Raw genomic sequence first — 16,723 nt, 5'->3', positions numbered from 1 at the left:
TTTCATTATAACACTTCCCGACCCTTCAGAACTCACATATAGCATTATAGTTTCAACACGGAGACCCCAACTTACAAACGCGTCACTCATTACAAGATTATGAATGACATGAGAAGTTATTTCAAAGGCTGCACTTCAGAAGCCCATATTCACAGAGCTTTAAGCAAACGCAATGTATTGCTATAATGAAAACGCTGTTAAAAACTTCACACGATCGACGCGAGTGTTCATTTCAGCGCACCGCACCTTTCCTTTTGCAAATAATAACCTCATCCTGGAAATGATTGATGAATCTGGGCCCAAATGTTTTAATAGTTAAACATAACTCTCATGCAACAGCAAATAAACTCAGTTCTACTGTTTAATTTGCAGATAAAAGAGGCTAAAAACAATTAAAATACATACAAAGATGGTTCTTTATTTGAATTGTTTTAGGATATATTTAAAACACACAAAATCCACATTACAGCATGCAGTACATAAATATTACAATTAAATCGTGTTCTATTCCACAAGATTTGAGTTCAATTCTTACGTTTACAGATCGACACCACGTTCAAATACATATAGAAGTTACCCTTATAAAAATGACCTACAGTAAACGTATAGCAATGTAATAAAGCGTATGCATACACTATCGTAAATGCACAGCATAACCGTGGGAACAGCATGGGGGTGGTCATTTTAATAAGTCATAATTTTAATATGTCTAACTGAAAGCCGCGGGTATTGCCATGCAGTAACAACAAATACAAATGAAAAGACGCGTGCATGTCCGTGTGCTTATTAAAATGCAATCTGAATATGGACTGTAAACACGTATTGAGGAATACACAAACAAACAAACAAACAAACAAACAAACAGCACTGTTCTCGTGGCTTTTAAAACGCTAAACCATGCGTGTTTCACAATAACAAAAGCGAGCGTCTGCAGGGAAATGAATGAATAGTTTTACAAGTTTACTCTCATGTATTCCCCGCACTGCTGTAAAACTCGCTTTAAAAACCAAGAACAGACATTTAAAATGAGGCAGGTGTGTTATTTCAAACATACCCCGTGATAAATTCGTAGCATATATATTTTTTTAGATTTGGAGAGATTTGTTCAAGTTTGAAACGATGCTGCTTTTAAAATAAATTGTGCATATATTACAAAATACTCGCATTATTATTATTATTATTATTATTATTATTATTATTATTATTATTATTATTATTATTATTATTCCACCTTAGAATTCCCTGTAGTTCGGTTATAAACAAAATAAACAACATCATACAAATATTAACGGGACCTTTTGATTTTTTGCTCCAGTAAAAACTAAGTAACTTTTTGTATCAAAATAATAATTTAAAACAAACAAAAAAATTATTTCGGCTGAATTCTTTGAAACTAAAACTCAAAATTGGGGAAATTTCAGTAAATTTTAATAATAAAAACAATAAATAAAATGATACTACAGTCTCCTTTTGTAAGCGTTTTCGCAAAGTTAATATTTACTAGACTTTATTTAGACTGGCTTTACCTCGAATATTGCAAGTTTATCAAGTTTAATAATAATTTCGAATATATATATATATATATATATATATATATATATATATTTATTATATATAATAGATATATACTTAAATATATAATATATATTACCACGATTTGCCTGTATTTGTTAAAGTCTGAAATGCAGTAGTTTATTTTCATATTGATTCACAAATTAGGGGTCCAATCGACTCGCCAGAGAGATGAATTACACTGTGTAACAACTGTGTTTTTTTTTTTTGTTCCTGGGTAGTAAGTGTTATTTCCTAATTGCTTATGCCTCAAAAGTATAGAAAATGGCTATTATTCCCCACAAACTTTGCTTTTGTGACCAGGACAGGTACATTTCAAAATATCACTATTTCCAATGAGAAAACGGGCGCTTTTGTGTCTTTTCGTTCACATAAAGTCAGAAAAAAACAACATATGAATCCAAATTAACATGTATTTATACTAAAGTAATACAAAAATGACTTCAAAAGATTTAGAAGTGAGTAGTTTTTCGAGATTTACGATTACAGTGTAAATTTACAGTATAATCGTAAATCTCGAAAAACTACTCACTTCTAAATCTTTTGAAGTCATTTTTGTATTACTTTAGTATAAATACATGTTAATTTGGATTCATATGTTGTTTTGTTCTGAACGAAAAGACACAAAAGCTCCCGTTTTCTTATTGGAAATAGTGATATTTTGAAATATCACTGTCCTGGTCACAAAAGCAAAGTTTGTGGGGAATAATAGCCATTTTCTATACTTTTGAGGCATAAGCAATTAGGAAATAACACTTACTACCCAGGAACAAAAATTGTGTTACATAGTGTTATTCATGCATTGAGAAGAGAAACACGCAATATTAAGTTGAAAATGAAGAGAGGTTCAATCACATTGAGTTACCAGCTCTAAGGAAAACCTTGCAGTTCTTGACGGATTAGCCATCTGGATCGCTTCCCAAGGCAGACGCTGCGAACACTGGGCTACTGTTACAGAGGGACGCGTACTGAGTCTCTGGCCGCTTCAGTTAAGTGCGACTAATCTATTTGTAACATCACAAGATTTCATTTATGTTCAGATTTAAAAAACAAAACAAAAAACTGGGGCATATTTTTTGTGGAGCGACAAGTTTTGAAATTAGAAATTATTATACCCAAGTCCAATAGTGGCGTAAAATAATTTAGCTAGTCTTTTTCTGTTCTTTCGCATAGTAAATAATAACCCAGCCCGCTATTTAGAAAGTCTCAGTGCAAAAGCGAGTTTATCGAGCTGGTCTGGTGATTTTGTGTGAAGCAACCCGGGAAGTCACCGGCTGTGCTCGACCCGCTCCAGCAATGCAGGTGCTGTTCCACCGGGGAGCCCTTCGGAGGCGAGGACTGGAGAGGGGCAGGCGGGGGCTGTGTCCCCTGCACGGCTGGGTGGTGTGGGACGTGGTGAGAGAAGAAATAACTGGCCTGCCCGGCCGCCAGGAGGTTGAACGAACACGGGGTCATGGAGGTGGGCAGCGACAGACCGCAAGGCAGCGAGGACGCGGCGAACGAGGCGGCGGCGGCGACCTGGTGACGGTGGTGGCTCCCCCCAGCGGTACCCGTATAAGAAGACTCGGCCGCGCCTTGCAGTAGCCGGTCCACCCCGGCGGCTGTGGCGCTAAGCTGGTGTGAAGTCTGGGACAGAATCGAGGTGGCGTAGGAGCTCGGGTGTCCGAAGTAGGACGAGCTGTATCCGAGAGTGGAGCCGGGGTGGTGGTGAGGGTGAGGCTGCTGAACGGACAGGAAAGGCGGGACCGGCCAGTAAAGGGACCCCGCGAAGGCCAGGCCAGCGGCGGCAGCAGCAGCGGAGGACGACAGCCTGTTCCCCTGCTTGAAAGCGAGCTTGGCTCGGGAGGAGGAGGTTGAGCGCCGGCGGAGTTTTCCAGTGGTGCCGCCGATGAAAACGTCGTCGCTGGAGGGGTCCAGCATCCAGTAGTTGCCCTTCCCAGGATCGTCGTAGTGGCGCGGCACCTTGAGGAAGCACTTGTTGAGACTGAGGTTGTGGCGGATGGAGTTCTGCCAGCCCTGCTTGTTCTCCTTGTAGTAGGGGAAATTCTGCACGATGAACTGGTAGATGCCGTTGAGAGTCAGGCGCTTCTCCGGGCTCTGGCGTATCGCCATCATGATCAGCGCGTTATAGCTGAACGGGGGTTTGTCACACTTGGCTGCCTTCTCTCCCGCTCTGTCCTGGTCCAACCCTTTGGTCTTCTCGTCTCCTCCTCGCTCTTCCTCTTCATCCTCATTATTAATTTTATTATTGCTGTTATTAATATTGTCCCTCTCGACACCCCCCGCTTGAGGGCTGCCTGTGCGCTGGGTCTCCAGTGCCCTGGAAGTATCGCCGTGCGCCCCGCTGTCAGGGGCTCCGCAGCCACTCCCCGCCCCCTCTTGCAAGAGACTCTTGATGCTGAATGAAGACGTGCGGACAGTCCCGGGGGCCTCTTTCAAGCGTTCCATGACCAACATTTCACATCCCACCAAATCAAGCGAATGACAGGAAGAAAGCACGAAGAGAGAAAGAGAAAGAGAGAAAGGGAAGGCGCGCCCCCCCCCCCTGCTGTACGCAGACCCTTACACGCTCGGCAGCGGTTACAGAAAGAGGTACTCTTCATGTAACCCGCTCCATTCAGGTGTCAATCTCTCAGTGTCGTCGCGGAGCTCCTCGTTGAATTTCCTAGCGTCCTAGCACTTTGTAACACAACACGCTCGCATGCTTTCCGACCAATGAGCCGCGGCTTTCAAACCCCCCTCACACCCCCCCCGTGCTCCCAGCGGGTCTGTATCATTCACTCTTCAGAAATGTGCTTGCCAGAGCGAGCAGTTTTTCAAATGTTTTTGGTGTTATGGAAATAGACTGTTGTCAGGTAAGACACGCAGCTTGCTGGGAATGAAGGGGACTCTCTCGCGTGTCAGCGCTTGTTTAAACGGACTCGCTTCTGCCGGTGTTGTATCGGGCTGTGCACAGGCTCAGGTTAGTCCGGCAGTGTTCACGCAACGCTCGAGTGGAATGCGTTCTCACATTAGTTTAAACCCGCTTTAAAACTGACCTTTACATGCATTGCAATCCCCCCGTATACAGGCCTATGTATCTAAGAGCGCAGGAAGAGAGTTTTGCTGGTTAAGCTGAAGATGCATTTTTCGTAAGGTTTGGAACATTATTATTATTATTATTATTATTATTATTATTATTATTATTATTATTATTATTATTATTATTTCCTGTCAACAGAGGACACTGTCGTCAAGTGGACCCTGACCCACTTTACTGTGACTGGACTGTACAGCTAACCCTGCTCACTGTGACTGGACTATACAGCTAACCCTGCTCACTGTGACTGGACTATACAGCTAACCCTGCTCACTGTGACTGTGCTGGACTATACAGCTAACCCTGCTCACTGTGACTGCTGGACTATACAGCTAACCCTGCTCACTGTGACTGGACTATACAGCTAACCCTGCTCACTGTGACTGGACTATACAGCTAACCCTGCTCACTGTGACTGGACTATACAGCTAACCCTGCTCACTGTGACTGGACTATACAGCTAACCCTGCTCACTGTGACTGGACTATACAGCTAACCCTGCTCACTGTGACTGGACTATACAGCTAACCCTGCTCACTGTGACTGGACTATACAGCTAACCCTGCTCACTGTGACTGGACTATACAGCTAACCCTGCTCACTGTGACTGGACTATACAGCTAACCCTGCTCACTGTGACTGGACTATACAGCTAACCCTGCTCACTGTGACTGCTGGACTATACAGCTAACCCTGCTCACTGTGACTGGACTATACAGCTAACCCTGCTCACTGTGACTGGACTATACAGCTAACCCTGCTCACTGTGACTGCTGGACTATACAGCTAACCCTGCTCACTGTGACTGGACTATACAGCTAACCCTGCTCACTGTGACTGGACTATACAGCTAACCCTGCTCACTGTGACTGGACTATACAGCTAACCCTGCTCACTGTGACTGGACTATACAGCTAACCCTGCTCACTGTGACTGCTGGACTATACAGCTAACCCTGCTCACTGTGACTGGACTATACAGCTAACCCTGCTCACTGTGACTGCTGGACTATACAGCTAACCCTGCTCACTGTGACTGGACTATACAGCTAACCCTGCTCACTGTGACTGGACTGTACAGCTAACCCTGCTCACTGTGACTGGACTATACAGCTAACCCTGCTCACTGTGACTGGACTGTACAGCTAACCCTGCTCACTGTGACTGACTGTACAGCTATACCCTGCTCAACTGGACTACAGCTAACCCTGCTCACTGTGACTGGACTATACAGCTAACCCTGCTCACTGTGACTGGACTATACAGCTAACCCTGCTCACTGTGACTGGACTATACAGCTAACCCTGCTCACTGTGACTGGACTATACAGCTAACCCTGCTCACTGTGACTGGACTATACAGCTAACCCTGCTCACTGTGACTGGACTGGACTGTGAACTGGACTGTACAGCTAACCCTGCTCACTGTGACTGGACTATACAGCTAACCCTGCTCACTGTGACTGGACTATACAGCTAACCCTGCTCACTGTGACTGGACTATACAGCTAACCCTGCTCACTGTGACTGGACTATACAGCTAACCCAGTTTATAACATATTTATAGCATCATTAGCTGTTCCTTTAAACACATTTAATCCCGTGCATATTATTGAATAGGCTTGGAGGGGATCATCTTTAACATGAATATGTTACATAGCGTTTACTCTACTAAAACCAATTAATTTATGAAAATAAATACATCCGCAGCAACATTTGAATCAGTTAAAAAAAAAAACAGTTTTTCCCAAACAAAACCTATTCTAAGGTTATTTATAGACGCCTGTGAACGAGACAGTAATCTATCGATTAACAGCATATCAGAACCTGTGAACGAGACGGTAATCTATCGATTAACAGCATATCAGAACCTGTGAACGAGGCGGTAATCTATCGATTAACAGCATATCAGAACCTGTGAACGAGACGGTAATCTATCGATTAACAGCATATCAGAACCTGTGAACGAGACGGTAATCTATCGATTAACAGCATATCAGAACCTGTGAACGAGACGGTAATCTATCGATTAACAGCATATCAGAACCTGTGAACGAGACGGTAATCTATCGATTAACAGCATATCAGAACCTGTGAACGAGACGGTAATCTATCGATTAACAGCATATCAGAACCTGTGAACGAGACGGTAATCTATCGATTAACAGCATATCAGAACCTGTGAACGAGGCGGTAATCTATCGATTAACAGCATATCTGAACAGATGACTGTATCTCAAAACGTATGCATAGTTCTGTATTCATTACAAGTCATAAGCAAAAACATTGTGAATACACAGTTAACACAAATGAATACTGTTTCAACATATCAGTATTGAAAATTGACGTACTTTATTTCATTTATATAAACGAAAATTATTATTATTTTCTGTCTGAGCGCCAGTCCGTCAATAACTACCTTTATTGTCAAGGTTTGTGTTCTAGTCTTAGAAGAACAGTTATGAAATTCTTTCTTTACGTTTAGTTATTATTATTATTATTATTATTATTATATAGGGGGGGATTATTATTAATTATTAATATTATAAATAATATTATCATTTCCGTTATATTCAATTAGGTTTATATCAATATATAAATTAGTTTCTGTATTATTATTATTAGTTTCTGTATATATTCCTGGTAAATTGAAAAGCCTCCTGGGAAAAAAAACTTCCCAGATTCCCATTTTCTGTAGCAAAATAATAATAATAAAAAAATCTGAACATGAAATATATACTCTCAATGCTGCCAATTACAACCCGAATACAATGATCTGAAAGCGGGAATATTTGAGATATTTTGTCACAGAAATTAAATAAATCTTTTTTATTTTTTAATATACTGTAGCCTATTCATAAACTGTTTGATATTTGCAATCATTGTAGATACAAAAAATAATGTGTTAATGATTTAAAATGTGTTCTCAAAGAATGCAGTGGAAAATAGTACTTTACAGCTTAATGTCGAATTATATTTTATTATTATATTATTATTATTATATTATTATTATTATTATTATTATTATTATTATTATTATTCAAAGACAGATTGTAGATCCTGTGGTTTATGAATCCATTTTACATCTATTTCATTCTATTATAGATGCAACATTTTTTTTTGTATTAATGACTTAAAATATATATATTTTTCAAAAGTGCCAATTATCATGAGATAAAGAAATGCCTTGATCAAATGCGCGTGGTGTTTCGTGTTTCTTTCACGCAAGCCTCGGTCACCTGCTCATTATAGAACTGAGCGGTCTGGTGAGACTGGGTTGCAATGCGTGTCGTGGAATCGTTAGCGCACTGCCCTCTCCAGAGCCCTGCGCGTCTGCTCCAGGAGAATCGTCGTTGCAAGCCAAATGCATGGACTGAGCGGCTTCTTCTCCTGCATTGGAAAGCTCGTCGCTTTTTGCACTGTCGCTGTCGTATTTACCGCCCACTTACATGTTGAAATAAAACCTTAAACACAAATGACATAGCTATAATAAAACACCCCTAAACTTCATTATTATTCGCCTTTATCAACATCGAAAAATACAGAGCAGCATAAAAATCAGTTGTGCATTTGATGGGAGGGAAAGCACAATGCAAGAGCCGGGCTCGTTTGCAGTAGTGGTTTGAGAGCTTTTTAACGTCGTGTCATCTCACCAGCACAGGGCAGGATCTGTGACTGCAGGGTGTCACACAACACTGCCCGTCACACGGTAATAACATAAGCAGTCACGAAGTGGACAAATAATTTGAATATTTATCGGTTAAATTGAATGTTTAAGCAAGAGGTAGAAGTTAAAATAATTAGAAACGTTTAATAATATTGATTGTTTACAATTGATTGTTAAACTAAATATAATGTTTAAAACTAAACCAATAAGAGTTGCTAAGTGTGTTTTTTTAAAAACACTGTAAAAAATGTTCTGAAATTCAACGGTCAACTTCTGGTAAACAGTGAAGGTAAATTGCCATCTCTTGTAAAATGACAATTTACCTTAAATTTAACAGCAGCTTACCTTCATACTAAAAAAAACAAGAAATATGTTTATTTTTTAAAAAAATGTTGAAGGTCTATATTGATTGCTGGTGCTCACACAGCCAGCTCCCAGTCCTGAGTTTGTGTTGAAGGTCTATATTGATTGCTGGTGCTCACACAGCCAGCTCCCAGTCCTGAGTTCGTGTTGAAGGTCTATATTGATTGCTGGTGCTCACACAGCCAGCTCCCAGTCCTGAGTTCGTGTTGAAGGTCTATATTGATTGCTGGTGCTCACACAGCCAGCTCCCAGTCCTGAGTTTGTGTTGAAGGTCTATATTGATTGCTGGTGCTCACACAGCCAGCTCCCAGTCCTGAGTTTGTGTTGAAGGTCTATATTGATTGCTGGTGCTCACACAGCCAGCTCCCAGTCCTGAGTTTGTGTTGAAGGTCTATATTGATTGCTGGTGCTCACACAGCCAGCTCCCAGTCCTGAGTTTGTGTTGAAGGTCTATATTGATTGCTGGTGCTCACACAGCCAGCTCCCAGTCCTGAGTTTGTGTTGAAGGTCTATATTGATTGCTGGTGCTCACACAGCCAGCTCCCAGTCCTGGGTTTGTGTTGAAGGTCTATATTGATTGCTGGTGCTCACACAGCCAGCTCCCAGTCCTGGGTTTGTGTTGAAGGTCTATATTGATTGCTGGTGCTCACACAGCCAGCTCCCAGTCCTGGGTTTGTGTTGAAGGTCTATATTGATTGCTGGTGCTCACACAGCCAGCTCCCAGTCCTGAGTTTGTGTTGAAGGTCTATATTGATTGCTGGTGCTCACACAGCCAGCTCCCAGTCCTGGGTTTGTGTTGAAGGTCTATATTGATTGCTGGTGCTCACACAGCCAGCTCCCAGTCCTGAGTTTGTGTTGAAGGTCTATATTGATTGCTGGTGCTCACACAGCCAGCTCCCAGTCCTGAGTTTGTGTTGAAGGTCTATATTGATTGCTGGTGCTCACACAGCCAGCTCCCAGTCCTGGGATTGTGTTGAAGGGCTATATTGATTGCTGGTGCTCACACAGCCAGCTCCCAGTCCTGGGTTTGTGTTGAAGGTCTATATTGATTGCTGGTGCTCACACAGCCAGCTCCCAGTCCTGAGTTTGTGTTGAAGGTCTATATTGATTGCTGGTGCTCACACAGCCAGCTCCCAGTCCTGAGTTTGTGTTGAAGGTCTATATTGATTGCTGGTGCTCACACAGCCAGCTCCCAGTCCTGAGTTTGTGTTGAAGGTCTATATTGATTGCTGGTGCTCACACAGCCAGCTCCCAGTCCTGAGTTTGTGTTGAAGGTCTATATTGATTGCTGGTGCTCACACAGCCAGCTCCCAGTCCTGAGTTTGTGTTGAAGGTCTATATTGATTGCTGGTGCTCACACAGCCAGCTCCCAGTCCTGAGTTTGTGTTGAAGGTCTATATTGATTGCTGGTGCTCACACAGCCAGCTCCCAGTCCTGAGTTTGTGTTGAAGGTCTATATTGATTGCTGGTGCTCACACAGCCAGCTCCCAGTCCTGAGTTCGTGTTGAAGGTCTATATTGATTGCTGGTGCTCACACAGCCAGCTCCCAGTCCTGAGTTCGTGTTGAAGGTCTATATTGATTGCTGGTGCTCACACAGCCAGCTCCCAGTCCTGAGTTCGTGTTGAAGGTCTATATTGATTGCTGGTGCTCACACAGCCAGCTCCCAGTCCTGAGTTCGTGTTGAAGGTCTATATTGATTGCTGGTGCTCACACAGCCAGCTCCCAGTCCTGAGTTTGTGTTGAAGGTCTATATTGATTGCTGGTGCTCACACAGCCAGTGCCCAGTCCTGAGTTCGTGAAGGTCTGTACTGTATTGTTGGTCCCTGATTAAAGTCGCCTTGTTGAAGACGATACCTGGAAAGGGTTTCGATTGCTGAAACCCACGTGAAGTCTCCGAAAAGTCTCACACAGCTTTAAGTCACCTCGATAAATCCTATGAGATATCCCTTTTTAATTTTTCGGTGGCCTATGAGTTTATTCATTTATTTATTTCTCATTCTGTATCACTTCCTGTGAATTCTCTGCTTATGAAGTACTGTTAACGGACGACTTGTGAGAGTGTGTGGCCTGTGTGTGTGTGTGGTGGGCGTGGTTGACGTGGTGTGTGAGAGTGTGTGTGTGTGTGGTGTGCGTTTGCTTGTGTCACAACGACCACTCTATTGTCGGTTGTTTGGTCAGGACTCCTGAACACACAGTGTACGCGTGTGAGAGTGGTGTGTGTGAGAGTGTGTGTGTGTGTGTGTGTTGATTGTGTGTGTGTGTGTGTGTGTGTGTGTGTGTGTGTGTGTGTGTGTGCGTGTGTGTGTGTGTGTGTGTGTGTGTGTGTGTGTGTGTGTGTGTGTGTGTGTGTGTGTGTGTGTGTGTGTGTGTGTGTGTGTGTGTGTGTGAGTGTGTGTGTGTGTGTGTGTGTGTGTGTGTGTGTGTGTGTGTGTGTGTGTGTGTGTGTGTGTGTGTGTGTGTGTGTGCGTGTGTGTGTCAGTGTCCCAGATTTTTTTTTTTTTCCACCTGCCTTCATTGCACACGGTTAATGATACCACGAATACTCAAAAGCGTTTCAAACGGTGCTATTGCACTGTGTGTGCGTAAGTGTTTGTGGTGTGGTGGTGTGTGTCCTGGCGTGCGCACAGACACACTGTCCACACACTGTGTGTGTGTGGAGCACACCAGGGACACACACAGCACACACCACACGCACGTGAAAACCGCACTGGTGTGCTTGTGTGTGGTGCACACTCGCACGTGTGTGTGTGTGTGGTGTGTGTGTGTGTGTGTGTGTGTGTGTGTGTGTGTGTGTGCGTGTGTGTGTGTGTGTGTGTGTGTGTGTGAGAGTGTGTGTGTGTGTGTGTCTGTGCGTGTGTGTGTGTGTCTGTGTGTGTGTCTCGTGTGTGTGTGTGTGCATGCGTGCGTGCATTCGTGCGTGTGTGTGTGTGTGTGTGTGTCACTGTCTGGTGCAGCTGGGTGGCTGTGACTCTAATTGCTTGTGCTCGGCGCTCAGCACAAAGCGAGCGGCAGGGTTCACCTGCCTCACGGGACGGGGCACAAGATGGCTCTTAGCCGACCGTGTCGACGTGAAACGTGATATTATTCCAACAAAAAAGGACAGCTTTTAAATAAACGGCTGGTTGAACTCGTGAATGGAGAAGGTATGTGAGTGACACTCTGTGCTCGTCTGCATGCCGTCTTGAGTTACCAGTGCGGGGAGAGATGGATAGTGGAAGAGTGGGTGAAGGGGATGGAAGGGATATACAACACTGACAGCATGTAAAGCATAGGGAAACATAGTAAAGCACAGAGAGGTGTGATAAAGCATAGGCAAGCATTGCAAAGCACAGAGAGGTCTGGTAAAGCATAGGGAAGCATTGTAAAGCACAGAGAGGTGTGGTAAAGTATAGGGAAGCATTGTTGAGCACAGAGAGGTCTGGTAAAACATAGGGAAACATTGTAAAGCACAGATATATGGTAAAGCATATTAAAAAACGAAGCATGGTAAACTAGCCCTTATAAAAGTTTCCCACAGTGAAATACAACAAAATGTGATAAAGCACAGTGAAAGCTACACGCTGTCAGTGTTTCTCTGCTATGTACGACAGAAGGGACAGACTATCAGGGACTATTTACTGGTTTTGTGAGGAGAGACAGGGTCAGGTCTATTCTTTACTGGTGTTGTGAGGAGAGACAGGGTCAGGTTTGTTCTTTACTGGTTTTGTAAGGAGAGACAGGGTCAGGTCTGTTCTTTACTGGTTTTGTGAGGAGAGGAGAGACAGGGACAGGTTTCTTCTTTGACAGGAACACAGAGAGTGTCTGGGCGTGTGCAGACATCCCTACCAGGATGAGAGGAGACAGTACTGATTCACTGTGGGGTGAGTGGAAACAGCGCTGATTCACTGTGGGGTGAGTGGAGACAGCGCTGATTCACTGTGGGGGTGAGAGGAGACAGCGCTGATTCACTGAACCTACAAGGCCACTGGGATCGAGCAATTAAACAATCCTTTATAGAGATCAAACCCTAACTTTAACAAGGATTGGGAATCCAATTTTTCTGTTCTAGAATGCGTGTGTGCATGTGTGTGGCGCTGCACTGCCATCTAGTGGACTTAATCTTAAACTGCAGCTCTAGTGTTCGCTTTCCAAAAGCATGAATTAAGTAGTTTTAAGTTCATGCTGCTAAAAATACCCATAGAACAGTTAGATGAACTCAGCTGTGAATGATCTCTTATTTTTTTCAGCTGCACAAAAACCAGCTAAAACCAGTTTGCTAGCTGTGCATTTAGCTTTCCAATTTCCAGCGATAATCAAGGTTTTTTCCAATTTTTCTATGGTGAGAAGACACTCTAACCTTGACGCTGCTCGATAAGAGAACTCCGCTCTTCATGCCAACTATCCCTTTACTTTCTGGCACGACTTCAAGACAGGCTCACAGCAAGTTATAAAGTTTTTACTTTCTTAAAACCCATCTTCTATTCTTTTTCTTAAAATTACTTTTTTATAGTTCAATATCATAGTAAGCACATCAGGGATTTCATTCCATTCATCTTCCTCATTCCCCAACTTCTCAATATAGGAATAGAAGAGATGAACTAAGAGAAACCCCATAGTTTTTTAAATGTGAAACAGTTTTTATATATTTTATCATAGCAGGCAGTGTTTAAGCATGTGTGTGCATTTTAGGCTATTGTTCAAACTACTCCTTAAGGCAAGTTTACTATACAAAATCCTACTCCATCCTACTTCACACAGTAAAAAAGTGCTATAGAAAGTTGTCTTTTAATTCTGGGAATCAAGCCCATCTTGATAAGAAACTGCTCAAAGACTGGCCACTGCCCAAAAGCTGGCTATGTATCAAATTATACCAGTTTCTTACTGCATCATTTTATACCAGTTTCTTATATTTTATACCTAAAGAACGCATGATTTTCACAATTATTGATTAGAGTAGCATTAAACATTACATTTGATTACACATTTACATAATTTTCCAAACTAAAAGATTATACAAACACTACAAAAGATTATAACACATATTATTGCATTAATGCATTTCATTTTAAATTCTCCAATCCATGTCCAGGATTTCAGGTCGCTCCCAGCAGGACTCCACTTCGGTCTCAGGTTCGACTCGGGCAGGCTCAGCGAACACGACAATGGGCTCTTGAATCCATCGTCTCGCATCACAGGTGTGGGTCGCTATTGCCTTGATGTCGTATCTACAAGACACTTGTACACGCTTAGTAGGGACACCTTCTTTACATTCCAATTTGCCCAGATGTGCCCATTTTAATAAGTGACCTGTTCCCTCACAATCCATACATACAATTCTTTTTACATCTCGTGGATTCACATTCAAATGGGAGAAAGAGAACCCCTCTGAATTATTACATTCAACAGAAACCCATAGTGTCTTGTTACATGACTGCAGGCTGGACATGGCTTAGGCCCGACTAGGAATGAATCATCTCTGCATCTATCACATCCACACATTTGGAGGCGAGGATTAGTTCTCATGGCATTACTCAGAACCAGCTCTGCGCCTTCCACAAGCATTCTAGATCTATACATATTTCTTGTATTCATTTCCTTTTGTTCACACAGAGACACTTTACTAGGGATGCCATTTATCCAGAATACAGTAGGGGGCCAAAACTCACTTTTTTCATATCAGCAGGCACCCAGCTTATAACTTGTTCCTCATCATCTGTGGGCAAACTTAAATTCTCCATGCAAAAGGATCCAATGTCTTAGTACATATAATACCTGGTTTGAGGCCACCTGTGACATGGGGGTGTGTGATTGTGATTGGTATGGGGGTGTGTGATTATGATTGGTATGGGGGTGTGTGATTACGATTGGTATGGGGGTGTGTGATTGTGATTGGTATGGGGGTGTGTGATTGTGATTGGTATGGGGGTGTGTGATTGTGATTGGTATGGGGGTGTGTGATTGGTATGGGGGTGTGTGATTGTGATTGGTATGGGTGTGTGTGATTGGTATGGGTGTGTGTGATTGTGATTGGTATGGGTGTGTGTGATTGTGATTGGTATGGGGGTGTGTGATTGTGATTGGTATGGGGGTGTGTGATTGTGATTGGTATGGGTGTGTGTGATTGTGATTGGTATGGGGGTGTGTGATTGTGATTGGTATGGGGTGTGTGATTGTGATTGGTATGGGGGTGTGTGATTGGTATGGGGGGGTGTGATTGTGATTGGTATGTGGGGGGTGTGATTGTGATTGGTATGTGGGGGGTGTGATTGTGATTGGTATGTGGGGGGTGTGATTGTGATTGGTGGGGGTGTGTGATTGGTATGGGGGTGTGATTGTGATTGGTATGGGGGTGTGTGATTGTGATTGGTATGGGGGTGTGTGATTGTGATTGGTATGGGTGTGTGTGATTGTGATTGGTATGGGGGTGTGTGATTGTGATTGGTATGGGGGGTGTGTGATTGGTATGGGGGTGTGTGATTGTGATTGGTATGGGGGTGTGTGATTGTGATTGGTATGGGGGTGTGTGATTGGTATGGGGGTGTGTGATTGATTGGTATGGGGGTGTGTGATTGTGATTGGTATGTGGGGTGTGTGATTGTGATTGGTATGGGGGTGTGTGATTGGTATGGGGGTGTGTGATTGTGATTGGTATGTGGGGTGTGTGATTGTGATTGGTATGGGGGTGTGTGATTGTGATTGGTATGTGGGGGGTGTGATTGTGATTGGTATGGGGGTGTGTGATTGTGATTGGTATGGGGGTGTGTGATTGTGATTGGTATGGGGGTGTGTGATTGTGATTGGTATGGGGGTGTGTGATTGTGATTGGTATGGGGGTGTGTGATTGTGATTGGTATGGGGGTGTGTGATTGTGATTGGTATGGGGGTGTGTGATTGTGATTGGTATGGGTGTGTGTGATTGGTATGGGGGTGTGTGATTGTGATTGGTATGGGGGTGTGTGATTGTGATTGGTATGGGGGTGTGTGATTGTGATTGGTATGGGGGTGTGTGATTGTGATTGGTATGGGGGTGTGTGATTGGTATGGGGGTGTGTGATTGTGATTGGTATGGGGGTGTGTGATTGTGATTGGTATGGGGGTGTGTGATTGGTATGGGGTGTGTGATTGGTATGGGGGTGTGTGATTGTGATTGGTATGGGGGTGTGTGATTGTGATTGGTATGGGGGTGTGTGATTGTGATTGGTATGGGGGTGTGTGATTGGTATGGGGTTGTGTGATTGTGATTGGTATGGGGGTGTGTGATTGGTATTGGTATGTGTGAGTGTGATTGGTATGGGGGTGTGTGATTGTGATTGGTATGGGGGTGTGTGATTGTGATTGGTATGGGGGTGTGTGATTGGTATGGGGGGTGTGTGATTGTGATTGGTATGGGGGTGTGATTGTGATTGGTATGGGGGTGTGTGATTGTGATTGGTATGGGGGTGTGTGATTGTGATTGGTATGGGGGTGTGTGATTGTGATTGGTATGGGGGTGTGTGATTGTGATTGGTATGGGGGTGTGTGATTGTGATTGGTATGGGGGTGTGTGATTGTGATTGGTATGGGGGTGTGTGATTGTGATTGGTATGGGGGTGTGTGATTGTGATTGGTATGTGGGGGGTGTGATTGTGATTGGTATGTGGGGTGTGTGATTGTGATTGATGTGGGGGTGTGTGATTGTGGATTGGTATGGGGGTGTGTGATTGTGATTGATATGGGGGTGTGATTGGTATGGGGGTGTGTGATTGGTATGGGGGTGTGTGATTGTGATTGGTATGGGGGTGTGTGATTGGTATTGCGTGATTGCTAAGATACATTATAGGTGATTGGTATGCACCTGTGTTATTGCTAAATGACAATATGGTGTTTCTGATTGTGGAATGTGGGTACTGGGGGTGTGGTGTCCTTGTTTAATTTGAGATCGGGGTATGTGATTTGTGAAAGCTGGTACATGGGGGGTGTGATGGAAGTATGCGTGGGTGTGGATTTGACGTTAAGGTTGTGTGAAGACTTGGTCTGGGGGTGGTGGCTGGTGTAACGGGGGGGTTGGTGACTTTGTGGATTATG

General features: G+C 43.4%; 1 protein-coding gene across 1 annotated transcript; it reads right to left on the bottom strand.

The window, feature by feature from the left end:
* Nucleotides 1-2,778: 2,778 nt before the first annotated feature.
* On the bottom strand, nt 2,779-4,020 carry foxg1c (forkhead box G1c). The gene has a single exon (XM_041234520.1). It carries the CDS (start codon nt 4,018-4,020, stop codon nt 2,779-2,781), a length of 1,242 nt encoding a protein of 413 aa, XP_041090454.1.
* Between the last annotated feature and the right edge of the window lie 12,703 nt (nt 4,021-16,723).

Source organism: Polyodon spathula, chromosome 35 (genome assembly GCF_017654505.1).
Source record: "Polyodon spathula isolate WHYD16114869_AA chromosome 35, ASM1765450v1, whole genome shotgun sequence".
In the NCBI taxonomy this organism is placed as follows: Eukaryota; Metazoa; Chordata; class Actinopteri; order Acipenseriformes; family Polyodontidae; genus Polyodon; species Polyodon spathula.
Note: the sequence above shows the minus strand (reverse complement) of the source record. Positions and strands in the feature narration are given on the sequence as shown.

Excerpts from the sequence above, each read along its gene's own strand:
- foxg1c (XM_041234520.1), bottom strand. The coding sequence starts at position 4,020 with ATGGAACGCTTGAAAGAGGCCCCCGGGACTGTCCGCACGTCTTCATTC.